This window comes from Temnothorax nylanderi, unplaced genomic scaffold (genome assembly GCF_030848795.1).
Source record: "Temnothorax nylanderi isolate EJ_2023f unplaced genomic scaffold, tnyl_v1.0 TNYL_tig0186_pilon, whole genome shotgun sequence".
Classification (NCBI taxonomy): Eukaryota; Metazoa; Arthropoda; class Insecta; order Hymenoptera; family Formicidae; genus Temnothorax; species Temnothorax nylanderi.
This window is the reverse complement of record NW_027249248.1, coordinates 269,865-297,275: the sequence shown is the minus strand read 5'-3', so window position 1 is coordinate 297,275 and position 27,411 is coordinate 269,865. Positions and strand designations below refer to the sequence as shown.

General features: G+C 34.3%; 1 protein-coding gene and 1 long non-coding RNA gene across 9 annotated transcripts; one reads left to right on the top strand and one right to left on the bottom strand.

Moving 5' to 3' along the window:
• The first annotated feature begins 242 nt into the window (after positions 1-242).
• Positions 243-25,289, top strand: LOC139778516 (2-Hydroxyacid oxidase 1-like). 8 transcript variants are annotated; one of them, XR_011719585.1, is made up of 6 exons: positions 243-864; positions 7,111-7,271; positions 7,553-7,703; positions 22,538-22,670; positions 22,842-22,958; positions 24,657-25,289. XR_011719585.1 is itself a non-coding variant. In XM_071716466.1 (6 exons), the coding sequence occupies exons 1-6, from the start codon at positions 718-720 to the stop codon at positions 11,463-11,465; spliced, it is 585 nt and encodes a 194-aa protein (XP_071572567.1). In that variant the 5' UTR covers positions 243-717; the 3' UTR covers positions 11,466-11,751. The 8 variants fall into 8 exon arrangements, 2 of the variants coding, with proteins under 2 accessions (XP_071572567.1, XP_071572568.1); XM_071716466.1 differs by lacking the exons at positions 22,538-22,670; positions 22,842-22,958; positions 24,657-25,289 and adding exons at positions 11,166-11,201; positions 11,288-11,351; positions 11,440-11,751; XM_071716467.1 differs by having other exon boundaries at positions 243-3,244; positions 7,111-7,703; positions 24,657-25,027.
• On the bottom strand, positions 25,264-26,760 carry LOC139778517 (uncharacterized). The gene is made up of 3 exons (XR_011719591.1): positions 26,255-26,760; positions 26,082-26,168; positions 25,264-25,744 (listed from the first exon to the last, which is right to left on the bottom strand). It is a non-coding gene; the product is annotated as an uncharacterized lncRNA (long non-coding RNA).
• Positions 26,761-27,411: the final 651 nt, after the last annotated feature.

Below are 27,411 nucleotides of genomic sequence, written 5' to 3'. Positions count from 1 at the left end.
ATCGACTTAAGTAAAAGACTTCTATAATTTTAAAGTTTGCAATATTGTGTTGTAAAAAATCTCATTTGTATTGTATATATCAGTTTTATTGTTTCTGAAACGGGTTACAATAATTCACCTTATATTTCCTTTTTACAACCTTCAACTATTTATAATTAAACTCTTATAAATCGAGGCACATGCAGGATATCTATTCAAGATGAGGGTCAGGGTCGAACACGCTAATTACAAGTCACTCTAGTAACGCATTATCCGTCACATTTGTATTGTATATATCAGTTTTATTGTTTCTGAAACGTTACAACAATTCACCTTATCGAATAAGTTATCATATAAGTAAAATTCAAATTTTTTAATAGTAAAATATTAATTTTCCGAATAATTCAGTACCTCCACTGTGTGGTGAAATACAATGATAATTTATTTTGTAATAAATTCTAGATTTTAAAAAAATAACAGATCTTTTGTATCGAATCAGGTTTCCAGCAAAAATTCTGTGTCTGTAAAAAGCTGTCGTAAATGATCCCTGAGGGTCACTTCGACCAAACTCCAATTAACTTAATCGTTGATTAATCCATTGGAAATGACCAATCGCATTTGCTCATTAAGCAGACAAGCTGGCAAATTTATTTGGTCATTTCCAATAGACTAATCAACGATTAAGTTAATCGGAGTTTGGTCGAAGTGGCCCCGAATCTATTTGCGAATTTTGTCTAAATGTGTATTTCGATTTCTAGTACCGGCGCTTTAATTCAGGACACTATAAGGAGTAATTTTAAAGAATGCGCCGTCACGATAGCACATCGTTTGGATACCGTTATAGACAGCGATCGGATTATTGTAATGGAGAATGGCTCCATCGTGGTAGGTATCTTTACTTTAATAAGATGTATATTAGAAAATATGTTTAGTAAACGCAAATTAAGAAGTGTAGTTTTCTCTATAAATGTCCACAAAGAAAATTGGTTTGTAATCGTTCTAATCACATAATTAATCGCGCAAATAGTTTATCGATAAAGAGAACGCTTACATAGTAGAAAATATAGAAGAAAAACCATCGTAAAATATAGTAATTATATTTAATTACATACATATCTATATACCTTATTGTATACGGAGTAATTCAAAATTGTTGACAAACTTAAGAATCGTATAGAGGTGTCGGAATAGAGAAACTTTTGACTAGGAACCTATTTGTCAAGAAAGAAAAGAATAAAAAGAAAAAAGGAATATTGTAAGAAGATTACATAAATCGAGGATAAGCTGCGGCTTTATGTTTAGTGTATTACATTCCAATTTCTTTATTCTCTTTTTAGTTTTAGTTTAAACTAAATAATTAACAAAGTGTTCGGTTGTCTCTTTAAATAAATTTTTTCAGCTAAACTTTGATTAGAAGATAAAAGTTGCTATAATAAAAGATATAAGTTTATTTCTTTGTGTTGTCAAAAGTTAGAATTTTTAAATCTTACAATTAAATAATAATCAGCAAATGAGGTAAGGAGAGCCTATAGTGACGGTTTTCCTTATCATTCACTATTTATTGCAATAATTATCATCACATGCCTCTGTGATTTCGAATTGATAAAGACGCCCGTCCCAGATTATAGGGATGTCCAGATTTGAATTCTAGCTAGGGCATATTTTTCACAATAAATTTGTTATAGTTTGTTTCCAAGAGATGTTTATTTAGTGTTATGATTATTAAATTAATTAGCAATTTAATTACGTGTACATTTTGTCTTTAACTTGAGACTGTGTTTCAAGACCTACAGTATTCACGTGCAGTTTGCTGAGCTGCAAAAGATTGTACATTGCAAAAATATATCATTTGGCACAGAGATCCAGCTCGACCAATAAAGAATATTTCTATTACCTACTTGTAAAATTAAATTTTACTACAAGAATCGAATTAAACGAAAAGGAAGGAATGCGATACATGGAAAAAGTCAAGTAAAATACAGCATGTAGAAAGAAAAAGAAAAAATGCATTATGTAACTGCATTTATACAACGTATATAGGACGATTATCATTATCGTTTCTTAATTGTGCACGCAGAAAATTTTTCTCGAATATATAAGTATACACGAACAAAGTAAATACCATACTAATCTTGCACGGCTAGGATATAGTCATAATATGCAAAAGATTTCAAGAAAGTATAGGAAATTTTAGAGAGCAAAGAATAAAACTATACGCAGAAGTAAATATTTCCACAAAGTATGGGACTTTAGAGCGCGTTTTACTACATGTAGAATGCACGTACAGAAAATCCGATTATAATATATTTTATCCCGAATATGGCTGATGGACAAAAAACGAGACGTCTGTTGCAGTCATGCAAAAACATAAGTTGCTGTTATAGGCTGTGGCGGTCAGCTGTCCGCCACGAGCGAACTTGAGAACGCTGTAGAAACCCTGCCGAGCTGCCCTAGATATAGAGGTCGATGTTGAATTTTAATCACGCGAGAATATACCGGTGATGCGCCGCGTAGCGGGCGCGAGCCGCACCCTCTCGCCGCGCAAGCCCGCGTTGCCGCTCGCGCCGCGCGCCTTCCGTCGTCCACGATCGTGTTTACTATCGCATTTCTATGAAGAACATAGACTATTGCCAGATACGCAACGAATATTTCTATGCAGTTCACATTAGGTACCACCCTGGATTATATTTTTCCTATACTGTCTTAAGAAACAACACGCAATCCAAGACATCTGTGAAGTTGGCAATTCAAGCTACAACGTCGAATATACACATATTAGTATGAGACTTTTTGGACTTTTTTTACTTTTCTCATATTTCCTTGTTAGTATGGCAAACTTATTTACCTTTAGGTTACAAGATGTATCTGATCAAACTATTACTTTTCTATTGTCATATATTAATTTCCGGTTGAATACGCGTATATCCTACCGGTGCCGAGCAAATCTAGTAAATTTTATTATGAGTATTCTACATTATTCGAGAAAAATTTTCTGCGTGTGGCATTACCTATCGGTAATGCTTAAAGCCGATAGAAGAAGCAATGACATAATTTCAGTAAAGAATTGACTGTTAAAACGCGTGCCTCGAGACGGCAAAGAAAAAGAAAAAATTCTTCATTCATTGTTTGATTGTTTTCATTCTTTTTCTATATTAGTTTGAAGTCGTCAAATTTATAGATAGTGCGAAAACATGGATAAGAACACGATTGACATGAAGCCAAACCCCAAGGAGACCGCGAATATCTTCAGTGTTCTATTCTTCTGGTTTGTTATCTCTTCGTGCGCATACTAGTCTAAGAGCTGACGACACTTTTGGCCAAGTGATTTTGTAAAATACGATTTTCCGTTTTAACCTGCGTGGACGACTCTCCTTCGATAATCCGAACACCTGGCTGGCCGTACCTGGGGGGTTTAGAAGTACGCAGGTGAGAAAAAAAACAGATTTTCAAGTCATAGTATAAGTCTCAATTTTTATCGGATATTGATAATTGGTCACTCAGAAAAATGCAAATAAATTGCCAGTTTGATTGCTCGGGGGAATTAGTCGCCAGGCTTAATTATAAATAATTAAAAATAATTATTTTCAAGTCATACTATAAAAGCTGGGTTTTTTTAGTAACAAGTATAGTGCTAACACATGCCACCAAAAAAAAGCCAAATAAAAATTTTGGTGGCAACATCTCTAAAAAAATTATTGAAAATGCACAAAGCCGGCGCGCGGCGGAAGGGTCTGACGATGGCCTCAATTGTTTTTAGCGTCCATGAGTTTTTAAAAACGTGTATTATTAACTATCATTATCGTATCAATTTATGAAAAGATTGATAAACAATAAATAGTGTGTGAAAATAAAAAAATGGCTTTGCTGGCGCAGCGTTGCGTTGCGTTACTCGGCCATCGTCAGACCCCTCCGCCGACTTTGTGCATTTTCAATAATTTTTTTAGAGATGTTTTCACCAAAATTTTCATTTGGCTTTTTTTGGGTGGTATTTGTTAGCACTATACTTCTTAGTAAAAAAAACCCAGCTTTTATAGTATGACTTGAAAATAATTATTTTTAATTATTTATAATTAAGCCTGGCGACTAATTCCCCCGAGCAATCGAACTGGCAATTTATTTGCATGTTCCTGAGTGATCAATTATCAATATCCGATAAAAATTAAGACTTATACTATAACTTGAAAATCCGTTTTTTTTTACCTGCGTACTTCTAAACTCTTCAGGTACGGCCAGCCAGGTGTTCGGATTATCGAAGGAGAGTCGTCCACGCAGGTTAAAACGGAAAATCGTATTTTACAAAATCACTTGGCCAAAAGTGTCGTCAGCTCTCCGACTATACGTTCTTTCGGTACCTTCTCAGTGCACACATGGGTCTGTCATGTTCGACGTTATCTTTCCTATCTCAGTGTTTTTAAAAATTTGAAAAAATTTACGAAACATTTGTCTACATTGTAGTTTACGATTTTATAGTTATTTTAATAAACATCGTTTATTTAATATTTTCTGGCAGGCTTGCAAGTTTTACATTTACGAGCAGATATCATTTTGGCCACAGATCCGCGGAAGGATATACACAAGGAGAGCTAAGATCCTAATGTATTCGTAAAAGAATAGGCGTTGAAAAAAGACCGAAACGTCTTTGCTTCTTATAAAAATTTTAATTTTCGCAAAACAGAAAAGATTTTAAAAAGGCGGAAATATTCGTTTTTTTTTTAGAAAGAAAAACTTTTTTAAAGAAGAAGAATGTTCTTCTTGAAAGCGAAATTGGGTAAAAGACTTTAGAAGGCCATCACCCTCCGATTTTAATGAAATTTTACAGGTAGTAATACTTATTAAATGTAGTTTAGAACCACTAGTGCAAAGTTGTGGACATGCTTATTTTTTAAAAAATTGTAATTTTAATTATTTAGCTTAATTATCGTATAATATTAAGTAGGCTTGATGTCACTTAGAGAATACTATACTATAAATTTTATAGCCACCAGCCTCGTAGTGTTCCTAAGATGCGGTTTTGTAATTGCATCGCACGCGAAAAAAGTCGAATAATTAAAATTCAAATTTTAATTCGGCTTAATTAACGTAGGTACGTCTTTCAAGGTTTTAATATAAAAAAATAATTATAATTCAAAACAATTTTTGTTGAAATATTCATTTTATTAGTGTATTAGAAAACTATATGTACAGTGTTTATAAAATAGAATAAAAAAACCAAAAAATTAAAGAAGCTTATTTTTTTACCTTTTTTGCACTGTGAGCACCTCGCCTCACGTGGAAAGTTGGAAACCCATGTGAAACTATTTTATGTTAAGAATAATCGCTGTGTACTTGCAAGGAGAAAAAATTGAGCCGTATAATTGGCCCGTATAATAAATAAGTATCATTTCTTGTATTATTTTTATGATAATGTTATTTTGACAACTGCACCGTATGTACAGTTTCTTAATGCACTAACAAAATAAAATATTTCAGCAAATTATTTTTATATTCTAATTATTTTTTCATATCAGATCATATCAATTTTAAAAAACGTTAATTAATCCGAATAATTAAAATTAGAATTTCTCGAAAACTAAGCATTTCCGTAACCCTAGTGGCTTCGATTACTTTTAGTGAATACTACGTTATACCTGTAAAATTGTATAAAAATCGGCGATTTATAGCCTTCTACAGTTAAGATCGAAATTGTATTGTTCCGAGAAACAAAAAATCTTCATATTTTAAAGACAGAATTTTTCCTCTTCAAAATGAAGAATATTTTTGCTTGCATTACGTTAGCTATTTTTCTAACAACATATTTTACGTTCTACATTTTATCTAAAGAGAATGGAAAACTTTGTAAAATATTATCTCGCTATTTAGAAAATTGGTGTGCAATTTACGTCGAGTCATACCTTTTTATTTATTTTTACATCTCAGCTATCACTAGCCATAATTACTTATATTCTTTCATGTCTACGCCATTTCATATTAAATTATTATATATTATTAACACACACACACACACAGACACACACACACACACACACACAAACACATACACAGCTCATATTGCATGTATCATATTGTATCATGTTGTATCGTCATTATCGCATAAGGGGATTTATTTTTTTTCCTATATCTCTCAGACATTTTTGATTTTTTTAACCAGTCACATCTTCAAAGTAAAACAATGGAAAATACACGTATAAGACATCCGCAAAATATTTAATTATTTCCACTTTTTATTTCACGAATATACATACAATCGTATTTATGTCAATGGGAGAAATAATTATTTCGAGACTTTTTGCGCAACTTGCGATTAATCATTTATATATTATGTATATATATATATATAATATATTTGACCCAAAATATATATCAAATTACGTATATATATAGATAAAGTCTTCAATACTTCGTGTCATATGCTACATGTATTTCTATGCTATACAGGGTGTTTTATAAAAAATACGTTTACTAACTATATAGCGCTATTCCTTATCAAAAATTAAGTCGAAAAGTCTTGAGCCATTTTTTTCTGTAATACTTAATAAAGCAGTAATCATTGAGTAAAAAACGGCAGTGAGTGGCTTGACTACTCAATATAATTACTGCTTTATTAAGTATTATGGAAAGAAATGGCCCAGGACTTTTCAACTCACTTTTTGATAAGAAATAGTTCTGTATAGTTAGTGGCGGTCTTTATAGAACTGTATATTTATCGATAGAAGAAGAAAAAGAAAAAAAATCGCTGAGTGTGCTCGCAACATTATGTTATTATTACTATCTACTATTATCGTATAAAATATCAAGTGACAGATATAAAAACATTTTTAAAACATATAATAATAAAAATTATAAGAACAATATCTTACAAGAGAAGATTCGAGAACAAATCACAGAAAAATATATAATAATAAATTCAAGAAGAAGCCACTTGGATGGACTCGCTAATAAAAATTAAATAAAGTTTCCATGTAAAACCATGCTGTCAGAATTGGCAAAGGAAAGTTCGTAAAGTTTGATGCAACAAAATAATTTTCAATAAAATCGACAAGCCAATCTTCGTGGCCACCTCTCGTTAGATTCAGTAAAAATGTTCTTGTTTCATTTCCAAGATAAGTTACAATAACGATACTTCCATTGCAGATTGCAACAATATTAATTTTCGACGGCAGGATGGTATACGTGTGCATCGAAGACTACGAGAAGCATGCTCTGGAACGTTTGTCCGCTTCCGTGAGGGACTACTATAAGAGCGGTGCAGAAAAAGAGTATAGGGTAAAATGGAATAGGGAGGCTTTCAAAAAGTAAATCCCTCTTTTTGATCTAAAAGTAAAGTAGAAAAGATTTTGAGAGGAGAGGGGGAGGGAGAGAGAAGAGAGTGGAAAATAAGAAAGTGTGTGTTCGATATGAAATAGTTGAGCTGAAAAGGTCGTTACAATTTTTTTAGATACTCATATTGCAGATATATGATTCCTCAAGTTATTTGTGTAGAAAGATAGGATATATTGTGTATACTTTTTCATATAGGTTGGCGATAAAAAATGCGACTTGTCCTAGTTCTCGATCATTTTTAATATTCTTGCAGTTACAGAATACGTCCTAGATTTTTGCGAGACGTGTCCAAAAGGGATATAAGCACGACGGTGTTGGGTCACAAAGTTTTAATGCCCTTGGGAGCGCACCTATCGCGATGCAGCGTATGGCCCATCCCGATGGAGAATGCGCCAATGCAAGGGGTGAGTAAACATTTCGCGAAATAATTTTTAGATTATACCCTCTTGCTTTGACGCTGTTCGTAACTTGGTCCAATTCTTACTTCTCTCTCAGAACAATTTAGAAACCCCTACTGTTAAGAACACTTTGGTCACATGGTGTTATCAAATAAATGTATTCTTTGATCAGGATCCAGCTTTGATCTGGGCACGTAGTATGGAACTTTTCGGAATGGATTCCGATCGGAAAGTTCCATAATACGTGCCCTGATCCTGCCTGATTTGATTATATACCATATCTTGAATTATTGCGCTGGACGTGATTTGTCGGTTCCTTTTTCCAATACGGTCCATTCGGAAGCATTAGACATCTGTAAGCGTTGATGCGGTGGGAGGACCACATTATAAGAAAATCGAACATTAGGCACTTTTCCTCGCATTTTCCGTTTTATTTTCTTGTTTTTTCCCCCCATGACACGGATATATAAAATAAAACGTTACTTCTTTTCGATAAGAATCACTTGACCATATTTATCTAGTGTAGTAGTGAGATATTGTGTGTGTGTGTGTGTGTGTGTGTGTGTGTGTGTGTGTGTGTGTGTGACACCTGGGATTGCCGATCGATTTTTGGGATTACCATCGGTCGAAAGACCTCTGTGTCCTTGTACGCAAATGTATTTCAAATAATTCAAATGAGAAATAAGAACAATGAATTTTTAAGAAATGATTATACCTATACTCCGTCCAACGAGAAATCATGGTTGATCAAACATAAATAACGATAGGGCATCACAGAGCCGCGACAAGGTGTTCGCGTTAAATTATTTTTATTTTTAATAAATATTGTCCAACACTATTAAAAATAAAAATAATTTAACGCGAACACCTTGTTGCGGCTCTGTGCCCTATCGTTATTTATGTTTGATCAACCATAATCATGCATGATCTCTCGTTGAACGGAGTATACATATGTATATAATACATATGGAGTATTCGCTAAAGCTTTTCGATGAAATTGCGATTAATTTAACCGTTGATTAATTCAACTGGCAGAATCGCTCGAAGCAAAATTTTAATTTTTAACTCGTTTTTTATCTTTTACTTCAAGCAAAGATTAATAATTCTATCCGTTGTTAAAATAATACAGGTATTAATAGATAAATTCATCATTGATTGACTTACAATTAATTGGCGATTAATTCAATCAACAGAATTGCTTGCAAATCTTCTAACAATTCGTTGTTCTTAATCTCTGATTTTTTTCTATGTTTCGAACAACAAGAATTTAATAATTCTATTCATTCAATAATTCAATTCTATTTGTTAATAAATATTATATTATGTATGGCTCGATAAATTAATTCCTAACTAAATTAATCGAGATTTAGAAATCATTCTTAGTGTGGGACCAAACAGGAAAGAATCCTATTAATTAAGTTTATTGCGTTTGTTTAAAACAGTGTTTCTATAAAATCAAATTTTGAAAAGGATGACGTACCCCAGGTGGAAATCTGCCTCGATTTGCCGAGATTAAATACAGGGCCTGTGTAGAAAAATCCAGTTTGGAATATCCGTCTAGGTCCAGAATACACCCTAGAAATTTACCTTGACTTTACCGAGACAAAGAATAGTCGGGAAAATCTACATGGGTCCTAGATTGCCACTGACAGGTTTTTCCCAAATTAGATATGAAACTATGGGGCCTGGATTGGATAATCTAGCTTTAAATACCCTAATAGGTCCAGAATATAATCCTGAAATTTACCTAGTTTTTCCCAAGATAAAATTTATGTACTATAATATCAAGAGACACGGTAGTGTTTCGCGCCAAGTACGCGCGGAGCGAGACGCACCGTGACTCATTTACGCGAACGCACGAGTTGCGAGTACCCGAGATTTTGAGATCTCAATAACGAGTAAACGGATCAAGTTCTAAGTAGGCTAGGAATAAGTAGGCTTGGTGTGATCGATAGCTTGGGGTCGATTTATATAATAAGTGTTTTTATTTTTCCGCTACGTGCCCTACGAGCGGAGACGATGCAAAGTCTGAAATGGTAAATTTTACAATTAAGAATTAAACGTCGTCGTCGTCGTCGTCGTCGTCGCCGTACGTACGGTTGCTTTTGCCTCGATAGATGGCATTTAAGAACATCTCGAGCGTCCCCCCGGGTCCCCTCCATGACAGTGTTGCTACACTGAAAAGAGACAGCATATACGCGTACGTGCGCGCTCGTCGCTTAGTGCGTTTGCACGGACAGCGCGCTGTCAGTCAGTTATATAACCTAGAAATACATATCGCGTTCGCGCGTAACACCGTGGTCTTTCATCGTTAAATACTACTAAGTACGATCGTTTAATTCCCAATTTCGGTCGCGTCACGCAAGGATCGAAGTGCTACGAAATTAGGATGTGGGTGTCACAAGAGGCAAAATATCAGCGGGTCGGAGCATCGACATATAGTATGGACTACGCGATCTCTATATGAAAGCCTTCAAAAAGTGTCCGGTAGAGTTGACCTCTACCTCGTTAACTCTTTGTCTGTACGCACTGGATAGAAAAGGACAGCTTGACCTCTACCAGTCGCTATCTCTTTTCTTCCACCGGTGTGAGTCGCCGGTCATATTTTTCTATACCTGTGCGCAGTCCATACTATATGTCGATGGGTCGGAGATATGTAGTGATAGTCTTGACCGTTTACTATGTTTACGCGAGCGTTACTTCTGTGGTAACTTACAATAATTCACTCGTTTACGTGGAGGAATTATCGTATAAGTTACTACAGAAGTAACGTTTGCGTAAACGTAGTACGTGACAGATAGTGTGTGTGTATGTATGTGTGTGTGTGTGTGTGATCATCAATATATTATATAATATTATATATTAGAAGGTGCATCCAAAATCACACACGTATGCATATGCCGTCTTGTAAATGTTTTGTAAATTGCTGTCTTGTAAAAGTTGAAGAGAATGAGAAAGTGATCTGTAGCGCAATTCGTATTGTAGGCAAGTTATAATATTAATTGAATCGAGTCCATTATATTATTTATGATAGACGTTGATTTTATATCTTAGTGTCTGGAAATATTAATTATTCACGAAAGCAATAACAACAAAATAAATGTTGGTAAATTTTACGTTTGTATTCAGCAATCTCTAACATTTTAAAAAATAATTAAATTAAATATGTTCTTCTCACACACAAAAAAGATTAGACTCTAAAAGGATTAATTAATATTTAATCTAAATATATCTATCATAATAAAAATTATAATAGCAAAGTTTTTGGAAGTGGTGGACAAACCAGTTTATATTTTTAATGCAAACTTTACCTCGAATTTTTATATTCGTCAGTCATCAGAGGATTTTTTCTGCAGATATTTGAAGACTGGTGGATAATGGATTTTCTCGTGATTGAGCGCATACACGATTCTCTCTATTTAGATACTAACTTTTTGAATTCTGTTACAATAAAACTTTACTTTTTAGTATGGCGAACTCTTTGGTAATGAAGTTTTTAACAAGGTAAGATTTAAGATTATGTAATATAATTATAATTAAATTATCGTTTGGGAATATTATATATAACATTAACATAATTATTTTTTAAGGTAATTATGAAGGAGAGGGGCTTTCTTACCGATTGGCTGAAACTTCACAATTTTGTATATTTTGGTGCGTAAAACATAAATCTGTAAGTTAAAACTGTCGCTCTCAAATTTAGGAAAAACATTATTAAGTACTAAAATTGACTGTTGCGTAGTTAGAATGTCTGTTATACCAACATGATGTAGACGCACATGATCATGCGTAGTGACGTAAAAGTACATGGAATTACAGTACTATAGTGCAGTATAACAGCAACCTCTCATAATAGTCTGGCGCCTTTAACGAAAATAGTCAGCCACTAACGGAAAAGGAAATTCTGAATGGTATTGGTTACTGCTTAACAAACGCGAAAGACTGGGACGGACATCGCGCAAAGAGGAACAAAGTACAAAACCTAGAGTAAAGTTGTATTTTTAAAATTTGTAGGCTAAGCTATATAATAAATAATTAAGTCTGTTAATATAAAGTGTGTTTAATTTTAATATGACAATTTATTTTGTTTTGCCGACAATAAATAAAAATATTTTCTTTTTTGGGATAAACGAGTAAAATTATTATTAAAACATCCTTCGAAAATCCTTCAAATAAAATATTGGCCCAGCCGGGATTCCAGGGAATATTTTAGGGAAAAATTTTAGATTCAAGCCTGGGCCAGACTGGATTATAAAAATAATTATGGTACAAACCAAGCAAATATCTAGGAAAATTATAGGTCCCAGCTAGATTCCAGATAATTTTTTTGAACAAATTCTGGGCGCAATCTTGGGCCGACCTGGATTCAATAATAGGGCCTATACGATTTAGGCGTCCCAAACTTTACACAGGCCCTAGCTAGATTGTCCACCTGGGTCCCAGAAATATTTTTCAAAAAATATATGGGGCCCTGATTGTTTTCAGACAAAATTTCTACCTGGGACGTCGATTAAAATTACGATCTTCTTAATTTGATTTGTTTTAACGTGTTTTAGTCTGTTTTAGTTTCTGGTTTTATTTGCGACGCCCTGCATCTTCCATTATTTAAATTCTAATTAATTTTACATCGTTGCGCTATTCCAACTAATATTATTGGCATTAGTTTCCGAGCCTCGATTTCACCTGCAACGATTACATCATGCAACCTGTTTGCGCAACACGCGTAACCTGTCGTTATCATATTATTCGTAACACTTCTGTAGCAGAGGTCTCTTGAAAGATATAGTTATTAGTGTATGGAAATAACAACAACTCGGGACCTCGGGACCTCTGGATCGTGAGCCAACTGCCTTACGTGGTAGACTACTTCTTAATTTGATGTAAGTGTTATATATAGTCTACATAATGTCATAACCAGCACAAATATATAATTTTCAAAAATCATCTTAAGAAACAAATTCAGTTTAAAAAGAGTAATAAAATTTTTAATTGGATATATGATATAATATTTCTTAAAGTCGGGTGAATATCAGAAACCAGTGCCGGCTCATTATGAAATTACTTATAAAATATGAAATTAAAAAATAATAAAATGTGGTTAAAAGTGATACATTAAATCTAATAAATTTCAAACAATATTATAGAAATAATTTATATATATACAGCTGCATTGAAGTAAAAGTATACTATATATGGAGGTGGAGGGGTAAAAACCACAGTCGTGTAACTCAAATTTTTAAAAATATTTTCTCGTGTGCATAGATGCAATCTGTACAATATATAAATTGCATCTATGCACACGAGAAAATATTTTTAAAAATTTGACTTACACCACTGTGGTTTTACCCCTCCATATATGATAAGATTCGCTATTTCAAATTTTATGGATTACTGGTAGCATTACGTTTAATACACATGTGTAGTAGTGTATTAGTACACTTCTCTCGCATCGTCATTTTATATAATCATCCTTCTCTAAAAGACAAGAAGTTTCGGCATCTGTTTCGGTATAATTGTTGATTAATTCTTTTCGTCAATTTAGAATCATATACATGTAAAATTGGCGTATGATTGTCGTTAACATCCAATAACACTATTTTATTAAAACGTCCAATAACATATATCTGTATAATGTAGGGGAGAGTTGGGGGGGGATATTACCGCGCGCGGTTGACAATTCCGCGCCACTGTTTAACTCAATAACTATTTGTATTACACGCCTACAATGATCTTAATATCATAGACTAACACGGAATACCCCCCGCGAATGCGCTGTCGGTTCGTTCCGGCCGTCCATGTGAAGACACTGCGCTCTGCAAGATTTTCTGCTTATTCACTGTAATTTTGCTGGTAGTTTCGATAAGAGGTGTGTAATATAATATTTACATTACAGAATTAAATTTGACGCATTTGATAGGCTAAAACACTATAAAATTAGGTTGCAAAAAAAACATTTTGTTATTGTGTTGTACTTCATGTCACTGGCTGAAGCCAGAGTAATTTTTATAGGCACGATATGATCAGACCAGTTCGGTAATACCGCGTTTTCTCATTTTTTGGAAAATTGTTAATATTTTAGTTTGTGTTTAACTTTGAAGATTATTGCTATTATATATGGATAGCCAAATAAATTACCTATCTAAAACTGCACATTTTGTTTTTTTGAAACATTTCTAAGCTTAGATATACGCTTCAATTCTTAGGGGCTCGGTAATATCCAACTCTTCCCTATATATGTATAATAATGAATGTACTATTTTATTAACAGATAGAATTATTAATGTTTTGTTGTTTAACACATATTAAAAAAATATTAGATTAAGGACAATGAATATACATATAGTTAGTGGTTTTCATTTTAAACGATTAATTCTACCGGTAGAAATAATTGATTATAAGTTAATCGGAATTTGATCAAGTCACACAAACACATATATGTATAAATTTTTTATTATATATATATATAAAATAATATATATATATATATGGGGCATTCTCCGCGTGTCGGAGTCCTCTCCTGCCCACTTCAATTTTTGACATAATTCAACCAACCAGGGCTTAAAATTTTCGTTGAAGTGTCTACTTTTTAATGCTATGTGGCCTTTTGTAAAAATTCAAAATGGCGGACTGATGCAGCGCCGAGAATGAAGAAAGTAAAAAAAAATTAATTGTATATCTTCTAAAAAAATGCAGAAATGTCACTTGATTCGGATGAAACTCGGTACTAGGGGGTTTTCGAGGTCGTTGATTCCGAATCTGGTCAAAATTTGGAAATTCAAAATGGCGGATTAAATATGGCCGCCCGTAATGCAGAAATGTCACTTGGTTCGGATGAAACTCGGTACTAGGGGGTTTTCGAGGTCGCTGATTCCGAATGTAAAGTCGAAATTTGGAAATTCAAAATGGCGGATTAAATATGGCCGCCCGTAATGCAGAAATGTCACTTGATTTGGATGAAACTCGGTACTAGGGGGTTTTCGAGGTCGCTGATTCCGAATGTGAAGTCGAAATTCGGAAATTCAAGATGGCGGATCCAATATGGCCGACCGAAATGCAGAAATGTCACTTGATTCACGTGAAAAAAACTGTCGCTTCAGTAGCGCCAAAATCTGTCGCTCTGAGACCGACAGGATAGTTTGAATGATTTTATGGTACCTTCTTTAAAAAATACGTGTTCGTAGCTATAAACTCGTATTCAACGACTGAAGAACCACCGGAAAAGCAATTCTGTAAAAGCATGTACGGCTCTCATCGCCTCCTTTCGTGTTATTATTAACTAACTAAACTATCCATTACTTCAAGGAAAAATCGTAATAATAGTTATAACAACCAATGCAAAATTATTGTTAGGGACTTTTGAAGGTCTCTAAATACGAATGTAATATCTAGATCTTAAAAATAATACCGTAAAACTGTTCTAATCATCCTATCGGTGTTACAGCGACAGCTTTTGGCGCTACTGAAGCGACAGTTTTTTTCACGTAAATCAAGTGACATTTCTGCATTCGGTCGGTCATATTGGATCCGCCATCTTGAATTTCCGAATTTCGACTTCACATTCGGAATCAGCGACCTCGAAAACCCTCTAGTACCGAGTTTCATCTGAATCAAGTGACATTTCTGCATTACGGGCGGCCGTATTTAATCCGCCATTTTTAATTTCCAAATTTCGACCAGATTCGGAATCAACGACCTCGAAAACCGCCTAGTACCGAGTTTCATCCGAATCAAGTGACATTTCTGCATTTTTTTAGAAGATATACAATTAATTTTTTTTTACTTTCTTCATTTTCGGCGCTGCATCAGTCCGCCATATTGAATTTTCACAAAACGCCACATGGCATTAAAAAGTAGACACTTCAACGAAAATTTTAAGCCCTGGTTGGTTGAATTATGTAAAAAATTGAAGTGGGCAGGAGAGGACTCCGACACGCGGAGAATGCCCCATATCATACTATCATACTATTATATAAAACCCGACTGTTTGTCCGTCCGTCCGTCCGTCCGTCTGTCCGCGAACTACTCATTCGTTAGTGGATCGAATTTTTACCAAAAGTATATAAAATAGGGGTAGAATTTTCCGGGGAGTGCCATGATGTGTATAGTTTTTTGTTACCGATTTTCTGGAAACCGGTTTTTCTAATTTTTCCAATTTTTCCGGAAATAATTGACCGTATCTCAAAGAATTGTACATGAAGTAGGGGTAGAATTTCCCGGGGATTGCCATAAAGTGTATAATTTTTCGTTACCGATCTTTTTGGAAGCCGGTATTATAAATTTTTCCAATTTTTCGGGAATTAATTGGATCAAATTTTTACCAAAAGTATATGAAATAGGGGTAGAATTTTCCCCGGTATTAGAATTTTTTCCAATTTTTCGGGAATTAATTGGACCGAATTTTTATCAAAAATATATGAAAACTATAAAGTGTATAATTTTTTGTTACCGATTTTACAATTTTTTGGGAATAATTGACCGAATCTCAAAGAATTCCATATCATATGTGAAATAAATATAAATTAAAAAAATAAATATAAATTTAAAAAATTAACAAATGATATCGTTCATAGGTCGAGCAATTTTAAGTGAATTATGTTATGAAGTTGCTGCTTTCACATATGATATGTCAAAATTGATAAATCAGTCACTTCAATTCGTGACTGTCACGAGCAATTAAGAAAATATTCGCACATTATAAGAAAGAGAGAAAGTCATTAAGAGGATATTCGCACATTATAAGAAAGAAAGAAAGAAAGAGAGAGAGAGAGAGATACAAAGAAAAAAGGTATGTATCTTAAATATTAATTTCCTTTTTATTTCATTTACGTGACCTGTCTCTTTGTTTTATTTCCTTTTTATTTCAATAATTGACTTTCTGTCTTTCCGTTTCTTAAGAAAAAGAAGGATATTCGCACATCATAAGAAAGAGAGAGAGAGAAAAAGAGAGAGAAGGGAAGAGAGAGAGAGAGAGAGAGAGAGAGAGAGAGAGAGAGAGAGAGAGAGAGAGAGAGAGAGAGAGAGAGAGAGAGAAAAGAGACAAAGACGAAAGGTATGTATCTTAAATATTAAATCAAAATTTCCTTTTTATTTCATTATATGATATTATACTATTGATTATCGTTTCTTATGAAAAAGAAGGATAATCACACATTATAAGAAAGAGAAAAGAGAGAGAGAGAGAGTTTTCGATTTTTGTTTAAAACAACACATATATTGCGCAATAATACATTGAAAAAAAAATGTACGTTACCTGTCTTTCCATTTCTTAAGAAAAAGAAGGATATTCACACATTATAAGAAAGAGAAAAGAGAGAGAGAGAGTTTTCGATTTTGGTTTAAAAAAATGAAAATGTACGTAATTGCCCTAATTTTCGCAAATTTTGTTTCATTTCTCATGAAAAAGAAGGATATTCGCACATTATAAGAAAGAAATAAAGAGAATAGAATTTAGAATTAGAAATATTGCTATTATAAATTTTATTGCAACACGTATATTACGCAATATATACATTGAAAAAAAATGTACGTGACCTGTCTTTCCATTTCTTAAGAAAAAGAAGGATATTCACACATTATAAGAAAGAGAAAAGAAAAATTTATTCTTACCGAGAATCGATTTCATACCAAGTGATATTGAACTACCATTTAAGCTTAAAAGGCGACAGTTTCCAATACGTGTCGCATTTGCAATGACAATAAATAAAGCCCAAGGACAAACATTAAAAAAGGTAGGAATATATCTAAGAAATACAGTATTTGCACATGGACAACTCTATGTAGCATTTTCTAGAGCAATAAAAAGAGAAAGTGTAAAAATAAAAATAGAAGAAACCAACAAACAAGGACACTTAATTGAAGGAAAAAATACATCTTTTACTAAAAATGTAGTATATCGAGAAATTTTGTAAATTATGGAGAAAAAATGAATGAGAGCCAATAATGGTGGGTAACTATACACATCATACCAATGGTGGGGGCTGGGGGAGGTTTTTAGCCGGTGCAAGTCCGGCATAACCTTAGGGACCGGCCCTAGGAGTGAATCTTTAGCTACAAAATTTATATAGGAAATTTTTGTCTACGTCGCTTTGTTTAACCGGTATAGAGCAAAAACGACAACGGTGGAAAAATTGAAATCTCAAAAATGCCGGGATTTAAACGTCACACTGCATTTTCAATACATATACGTACATCTAATCCTGAAAAATGATAGGATACATTTTAATAATTGTTTTTTAAGAGAAAAATATAAAAATGTATTTAAAATTTTTATGCGAAACATTATTAACCCTTAGCCCGCATACGTTTTTTTGGCACCTTTACGCCGCAAACCTGGGTCGTTTTCGTCCTGACGTTTTTTTTTAGTGTTAAAGTGTTACAAAAAATCTGAAAAAATTCATGGAGGTAATTCAAACCTTCAACTTGAAGTATCAATCATAAAATTATTAACAATTTAATTTTTTCACATAATTTTTATTTAAAAGTGGAGCAACTACAACTACAACTGGTAAAATCATGTTTTACTACAAAAATCATAACTTTAAGACAAATAAAGATATCGAAATGAAAAAAAAAGGAAATTAAAGGGGAAAAGCGTATCTTTCATTAAAAAAATATTGCATGCAATTATTTTGAAATGAAGTGCTTAAGTGTTCGCCGCAAACCTCGTTTTTCAAGAATTACGTGTCTCCTGTGACGGCCGGAGGGGGACTGGCGCCTTGAAACTCGGTAGGCGGGTTCTCGGGGAGCATAACTTTTTTTACGGAAGCGCAATGGCGCCCTCTCTACCCGTTTTCAAAAGTTACAACTACATTTGATTTTCGCCCGGACGAAAACGACCCAGGTTTGCGGGCTAAGGGTTAAAAAATAGTTACGAGGGTTCCTCTTTCCGCAGAAGTCACTCGCCCGACTTGTTTCACTCCTCGACGTCCGATGACTCTATTCGGTGTCTGAACGGTTGTAATTCCCGTCTCATCCATATTCCATATGCAATGAGCCTGGAAATGCCTTGGAAATGCATCTGGACTGCTTACTGACCGATTAGCCCCAAACACACGTTTCAGGTTTGATCGTCCACGAAATATTAGACATCAACGATAATGAAAAAACTACACTGGATTCGTGTTCAGCATGCATTACTCTTTATAATCACGTACCTCGAGATTTGGAGAGCAAATATTATTGCAGATATTACAAAATTTCCACGCGCAGAAAATGTAACTTTCACCTTCCAAAAACACGTTTGTCCTCGTAAAAATCATAATACGGCAGGTAACCTGCCGAAACTCCGTTGGTCACATGGGTACCATAAGCAGCGTTTACAATGTTAATAGCGAGTTCACACAATATACAGGTTCCGAGATATTTGATTTGACGCTTCAACCCCGTTGACCTTTTAGCCCCGGTCTCCCCTAATATTTATAAGAAAGACAAGCAAAACGTATTAGTTTTTATAAAACAGAAATATTTTATTATATAAAATTATTGAAGACATAATTATTATTACAATTTAAGAATTGCAGGGAGAATTTCTGATCGTTAAGTTAACATCATTATTCAAGTTCTTGTTGATTTACAGGAATACCTACATACATTTCATTATTAATAATCATATGTGAACACAAGGTGCAACAATATTGTCAATAGAAATTAATTAAATATTATTTTGTACGTGACATTTATGTAAAAAAGTATTGCTATCGTATATAAAATTATCCCCTTCAACATGTAATATATAGTCTGTTATAATTTTTTTAATTACAGCGTAATGATCTCCATTACATCGACAAAGTCTTAGGCAATTACAATTACTAATTTTAATAAAATAAATAATTGATCCTAATAGAAATAGATTATTGTTTACATATTGAATAATATAAGATTGAGTTTCTAAATTTCTTTGGTATGTTTGTGATATGTATAATTTCCCATTTTTTAATAAACGAAAATATTTATGAATTACTACATTTTCAGGAATTCGAAGATTACGTAATATATTAATGAGATCATTGGGTATTAATGGTATAATTTGATATGTACCGACACTAAAAGAACTTTCGGAAACTCTTTCAATAATTTTAACCTGTTTTTTTCGATTGTATGATATGTGACCGAGTCCGCTCTTGTTTTACCGATCTACATTTACCCGCGCCACTCGCGCCTGCTATCCGCGGGCGCTCTCGTATTATTCCGCCTAGTTACGGCCGTGCTCGCGCGGCTTGCCCCCTCCACCGCCACTACCGATCGGCAGAGAATCATCGTGATCGTCGTACGAATCGCACGTGCCGTCAAGTCGAGCGATAGACCGCGCTTTATTGTACCACCCGAGTGAATTTATAATAAATATTCAACGCAGAGAAGCGAATCTTTTACTTCTCGACCACGCCCGATCCTGAGGAAGCAGCCACTCGATTAATTGCGTGGAGGCCACGAGGCCTATTCAAAACATCGATTTACACAAAAATCTCGGATAGGACCTTCAGGTACTTCATCTATTAATCGTATCATTTTAATATAGCGATCATGAGATTTAGCAATTTGTGTATCAATGTGGCCTATTCCATGAATTAATTTCAATAATTGACCATTAATATTTTCATATTCGAAACACGAAAACGCCCATAATGGTCCAAGTCTTTTTACACAGTCTGCTAAATGAAGTAATTGATGTACATTAATTGAGCAGAACTTTAAACCATATAAAGATTCAAATTGTCTAACAAATTTGTTTAAAAAATCCTAAGCTACATCTATCATAAATGACGTAATTTTTTCAGAATTAAGTAGAGTTACTGCTGTCACTAATAGAAGGTAATGCTCAAAATAATCCTGTCGCATCACACCTTTAAGGACAGGAATGGAATAAAAAAAGCACCACATTTTTAATTCTGATGCTTTCCAATGAAGTAACTCATCGATGGAACGTATTTTGCGATGAACAAAGTGTGGCGGTTTTATTGACGTTAATTTATTATTTATAATATCTTTAACTGCATAAAGTGAAAAAGGTTGTGCACTATATTTTGAATCAAACATTAAATTTAATAGTTTCTTGATAATGAAGATATTTTTTAAATAAAAATGTTTTTTTGTGCAGAAGGCACCTAAATTTCCCTTACCTCAGGAATAACCCCCCAAAAAATTAATAAGAATCTCGTCAAAGATATTTTGCATACACGCCACATTATTTTCTTACTCACAATTCTGTGAGTTGTATGCTACAATTAAAAAATATTGTATAATTTCATATAATATTGTGTATCAATTAATATTATAAAATTTATTTTACAATATTTATTCTTATTAACAGATTTTTACTGTTTATAAGAAAAAGTATTATTACATAAATTTTATAATATTATTAACTGATATATATAATTAATATTATATAATAATTTAAATATTACAAATTATTAACCGTTTTAATGAGAAATCCACACGGAAAAAAATTATTCTTTACCGCAGCTAATCATAGTTTGCTGCAACTGTGTTTGCTGCTGTAACTAACACGATTATTTCATTTAGCAACATACAATTAGCTATCTCAGCTAATTGATATGTTTCTATCACAGGAGAACCTCACGAACTCGAAAACTCTAATTTTAATGAAACTTTCTACACATGTAAGGGGGGGAGGGGAGTAAAAAGATAAATTTAGAAATTTTTCGTTGCTGCCCAAAAACGGTTCTAAAGGGTGAAACCACCCTTCATATGTAGAGCGACTTTTTACTTTTCTCGATATATCTCGAGAAATATTTGAGATATCTAAAAATGTTTCAAATAAAAGTTTTATGGTAAAAATATCTCTAATTAATCACATTAATGAAATTTTGAAAAAAAAAATTTTTCTAATTTTTAATAAAAATTTTGTTTAAAAAATTATTTTTTAAAAATATTATTAATGTTATTGAATAGAGGAGATTTTACCATAAAACTTTCATATAAAACATTTTTTGATATCTCAAATATTTTTCGAGATATATCGAGAAAAATAAAAAGCTCTACATATGAGGGGTGGTTTCACCCCTTAGAACGGTTTTGAGCAGCAACGAAAAATTTTTAAATTCATTTTTTACCCTCCTCCTTACGTGTGTGGAAAGTTTAGTTAAAATCAGAATTTTCGAGTTTGCGAGATTCCCTTGTCAGTCGACGGTAGTTTGCAACACGCCGCTAGGCGGCGCATGGCGAGAAAAGTTTTCTCGCATTTAAAATACATCCAGCCGCGTATATAAGCAGACCCGTCTGCGAAGCGAAAAGCAAATTCGATTTCGATCGATTTACATGTCAAAAATAAAGATATTCTCTAAATAAGGTAATATTTTTTTCTGTGTATAAGTTTTTTAAACACTTATTGTTGTCTTTGCAAAACTATATCTTTTATAGCTAAATAATGCGCGCGCCACAACTAATTATTGCAACATATGTTACTCGAGTCGAAATTTTAGACCTATTTTCGACCTGAATTTTCTAACATCTGTAGATGTTAGAGGATCAATGTAGGTTTAATTTACACGGAAACTTTAGTCCTACTTAGCGTCTCTATAAAGATAGCAGAAAACGCACAAAATGCCGCTTGTAGGTTCTAAAGAGAACTTCAGTAAGAGCCTCGTGAAAACCTCCGGGTCCTCTGGACCTGATCATCCAAAACGACTAAAGTTTCCGTGTAAATTAAACCTACATTGATCCTCTAGCATCTACAGATGTTAGAAAATTCAGGTCGAAAATAGGTCTAAAATTTCGACTCGGGTTGCGAACGTTCCTTATCTTGATGTCTCGGAGCATTAGATTCTTTCACCTTCGTGTGTCAAGCAAATCAAGCGAGTGTCTGAATCAAATTGTTGCAGAATTACAACGCTACCGATAATTCTTAAAGGAATACTGACGGTAGAGGATGCACGTTTAGCTGTGGAAAATGGGGCTGACGGCATCATAGTATCGAATCACGGTGCGCGTCAAATAGACGGTGTTCCAGCAACGGTTGGTTAATTTCTTGCTTAAAAAATTTTTGATATTGCAAAGTATTAAACAATTATTTGGAAAAGATCATATACAGTGCGTGAATTATTGAAATAATTGTAATAAGTATAAAGGACCGTTATGATATACAATCAATTTGAAAGAAAATGAAATAATTGCATTTTTTTGCAGATCGAAGTTTTACCTGAAATAAGCAAAGCCGTGGGGGACAAAGTTGAAATATACATGGACAGTGGGGTGACGCAAGGTGTCGACGTGTTCAAAGCTTTGGCATTGGGGGCAAAAATGGTATAACTTCAAATAAATAAATAAATAAATAAACGACATATATACATATAAATAAAAATATTCGAACAGTTTTGTTAAATTTGTAGACATATTATGATATAAGGTCTGACAATAAAGTTCGCGAATTTATCACAATTGCTATATAGGTACTTTATTGTTGATTGTCAAGTGGCTGCATCCAGAAGCACGATCGCTCATTGAGCGCTCATTGAACAGGTAGCCGCTCAGTGAGCATTTTTGATGTACTGGATATATGCTCACAACGTACAGTTCACTATACGCATTTATGTGACGTATAAGTTATAGATATTTATTTGCATTTATAATAGACATCTATACGTCTCTAAAGATCTGCGTAATTATTAATTTCTATCTTTACTATCTGCCACCTGTAAAAATATACAAATGCTTTATCTAAGGGCTATTCTACAATACGTCGCAAACGATGGCAACTGCTAGTTGAAAAATGATATTTCCGATTGCGCTTGTCAATTGCAGTTGTTAAAAGAGAGTTGGCGAATTTTTAACTTTTTTGGCGACAGTAACTGGCAATCGGCAATCAGAAATAACACTTTTCAACTAGCAGTTGCCATCGTTTGCAACGTATTGTAGAATGGCCCTAAATGTTATTAGCTAGAGTGTAAAGATGTATTCTATATTTTGCATGTTACATAATTATTAAAATTTGTAATTTTGTATAAATATAATTTTCTCTCTTTTGCAGTATAAGCGTATTATGTTTTTGTGCCGAGTGTATTATGTTTTCTTTACTAAAAATTAGTAATTACATAAGAAATAAATTGTTTAAAAAAATATAATTACCAGAAAAGTGCGATATAAAAATTGAAAGTATGATAAAGAATAGATCACACACACACACACGCACGCACACGCACGTACGCACGCATGCACGCACGTACGCACGCACACACACACACACACACACACAACATCGTAGATTAAATTATTTAAAAAATATATACAAAAAATGTGTACATATAAATAATGTTTAACTAATTAATATGTTAATTTTTTGATTATTTGCAAACAAGAATAACTTAACTTTCCAACTAAAAGATAAAAATTAACAACAGCACAAGAATTATATTAGTTACTAACTTTTAGGGATATTAAATTGGCGCGAAGATTGAAGAGAGAGCGTAAAGTGAGCTGAGTGAGCGATAGAAAACTACGCTCACGAAAGTGGCGAGCGCTCACCGTGAGCAGCTCAGAGAGCGTTTGTATCCAGTAGATAGATCTAGGGGATGTACTGAGCGCTCAATGACCGCTCAGTGAGCGGTCGTGCTTCTGGGTGCAGCCATTGTCGTGCCCTTCAAAGTAGTCCCCTTGAAAAGTTACACACTGATGCCAGCTATAGCGCTTTGTCCATCCTTCAAAGCAGTTTTCGAACTGTTCGAACTGTTGTTGTGAAATGACCTTCAGAACTGCCGTCATGTTACTGTCATTAATATCAAATTAATATTAAAAAGTGCGTTTCTTTTAATGTTCCCTTTATCTTTAGGAATAAAAAGAATGTTACACGGGTTCAAATCCGGTTTTTTATTCCTATTGATTGTACCATGACGAGTTCGCGAACTTTATTGTCAGACCTCGTATATCAAATGATTCTTTCAGTAGGTATTACACAAATTTTTCACTTGTATGTTTTCAGATTTAATCAATTGCGTTCTTTTTCAGGTATTCTTTGGCAGACCGATGCTATGGGGCTTGGTACATGGTGGTGAGAAAGGTGCTAGGGAGATTCTTGAACTCATGAGAAGAGAAATTGATTTAGCATTTGCCTTAAGTGCCCAAGGAGCGCCAATGCGCGTAAAATGCGCTTTAAATGTACATTGAAATTTGCATTAAATGCGGATTGTAAATGCACATTTAAAGCGCATATTTGTCCCGCATTAAATACGTATTTAATGCACATTATGGCAGCGCATATAAAAAAGCACCTACGCTCATTGATCGAGGAGGCTCAATCGGACAATCAATGAACTCTGTACTATAATGGAATGCTCACTACAATGTTTAGAAGCTGGGGACGAAGAAAAAAGGGATAGGTTGGTCAGTGTCCGTTTCTTTCTCTGTTTAGATAGAGAAAGAAATGGATGCTGAACAACCTATCCCTTTTTTCTTCGTCCCGAGCTTCTAAACATTGCAGTGAGCATTCCATTATAGTACCGAGTTCACTGTGGACAACCAAAACTCCACTAGCTTGCTTACCCTATAGGGGATCTAAGGGTCTACACGTGGATCTACACGTTGATGCTTTAAACAGAAATAAAAACAAAGATAGTTAGTGGAATCATTTATGTATTTAAAATTCAAATTGTATAAAATTAATTCATATAAAAAACTGAAAAACTGAAATAAAATTTTCATGCTAAATAATTTTTGTGCTAAGCAAGAGCTGTACATAATTGTTAATTATTAAGGTGTAGCACTTTATTGAAAGATATTTTACCTGCAATGTATGAACATGTTCAATAATACATACAGACCATAGAAAATAAATAAAACAATAACCAAAAAAAAATTTTTTTAAAATACAGTGAAAGAAAAATTTATCTTTTTCTCGAGGAAAGACTCAAACTTCAAGAAGGCTTCAACATCAGGTAGAGGAAAGATATCTGGCCATCCTTGTGGCTTCGTTAACTGCTCAGAATCATCATTTCCTACATGTATCAGAATATTCTCCAGCATTGCGTCATGATTTCTTAATTTGGCTTTTATTTCTTCTTGGTTCTTAATGATTTCTTGAAAGGTTCTCTTTATCCCTAAAAAATTTCAAACAAAAAAGTTTTGATAAATGTTTTGTCCACATAGTTTACAATGCATTGCAAGTAAACACTGCGATGCAAAAGAAGTATCAAGAAGAATGAAAGTAATTTACAGTATTAAGGGCCATTCTACAATACGTCGCAAATGATGGCAACTGTTAGTTGAAAAGTGTTATTTCCGGTTGTGCTTGTCAGTTGCGGTTGTCAAAAGAGAGTTTACAAACTTTTAACTTTGTTGGCGACAGCAACTGGCAATTTGGCAATCAGAAATAACACTTTTCAACTAGCAGTTGCCATTTTTCGCGACGTATTGTAGAACGGCCCTAACTCATACCATCAAACGGATATGATTGCTCGCGACTCATGGAAGCAGGAGTTTGAACATGGTAAAAATTGCCTCGGATTCTTTGAGTGGGCATTACTGCAAGGAACACATAAGAGGGAATACAATTATTAAAAATTTGATGAAGAAAATCCAACCAGGGTGATGACTGCATTTAGTATTACCTCTCGTATTGTTGTTTGACCTCTCATACTGTTGTTTGAGGTGTTCTTGTGGAGAGATGTTGTGATGTCTAGGTGAACATTCGAAAGACAGTACTCTTTTGGCCGAATTCCTTGGAGGTGACTCACATCCACGTCACATACGAGTTTGGCTCGCAAGTTCGGCTTAGCTCTGTTTCTATTTGTTCGTGGATAGGATGTCACGAGCCGGACTCGGCGTCAGACGAGCCAAGTTTGCACATTTTCCTTTCATGTGTGGTGAAAAACGTTCGAGTCCGGCTCGCAAATCAAGCTCGCCGAGCCGGACTTGCGAGCCAAACTCGTACGTGGATGAAATCAAGAGACACGGTAGTGTCTCGCGCCAAGTACACGCGGAGCGAGACCTTCTTTCTCTTCTTCTTCTTTATTTAATTGGCTCCTGCCTCTATTCCGAGGACAATATGGCCAGCTTTTGCCACTGTTTGTATAGTCAACTGTGAGTAGCTTGTAACTGCTACTGGTAGCCGTGTAAATAGACTTAGGTTCACGAGGCGGCGTTCATGTTTGGATAGGAGGGGGAGAAAGAGTGGGAAAGCCACTAGGCGAGTAGTGGGGGGCCAGCGGTCGGTCAGGCACGCGCGAGCGCGCGCATTATAAATTGATTTCTGCTGATCTACAAAAAGACATAATTAGTCGACAGATCCTGCGCGTGGGTTTTGCGAGAGTCGGAAAGATATCATTGCACTGCGGTCCCTCGCTCGAGTGAACCGCCCGTCTGAGATAAGTTGCTTTATCATATGTTAAGGGGCAGTTGAATATAATATGATTGATATCCTGAACCGGGTCGCCACAAGCGCATGAGCCATCATCAACTATGTTTTTTCTGAAAAGACTGTGGTTCAGATTGTAGTGGTTTGCCCTGAGTCGCGAGATCGTGACCACAGCATCGCGTTTAAGGCCGGATTGGTAATACCAAGGTTTAGGCGTGTTGACATATAGGTTGACAAAAAAATGGTTGCCCTTGCACCGAGCTTTATTAAATAGGTAGTTGTGAAACTCTATAGCTAATTTTTCGCGTTGTTCAATAAAGAAATCTGAGTGGGGTATCTTAAAAAAAGGGGTTAGCAATGCCAAAGCGAATGGCTTTTCTGGCAAGTTCATCCGCGATTTCGTTACCTGAG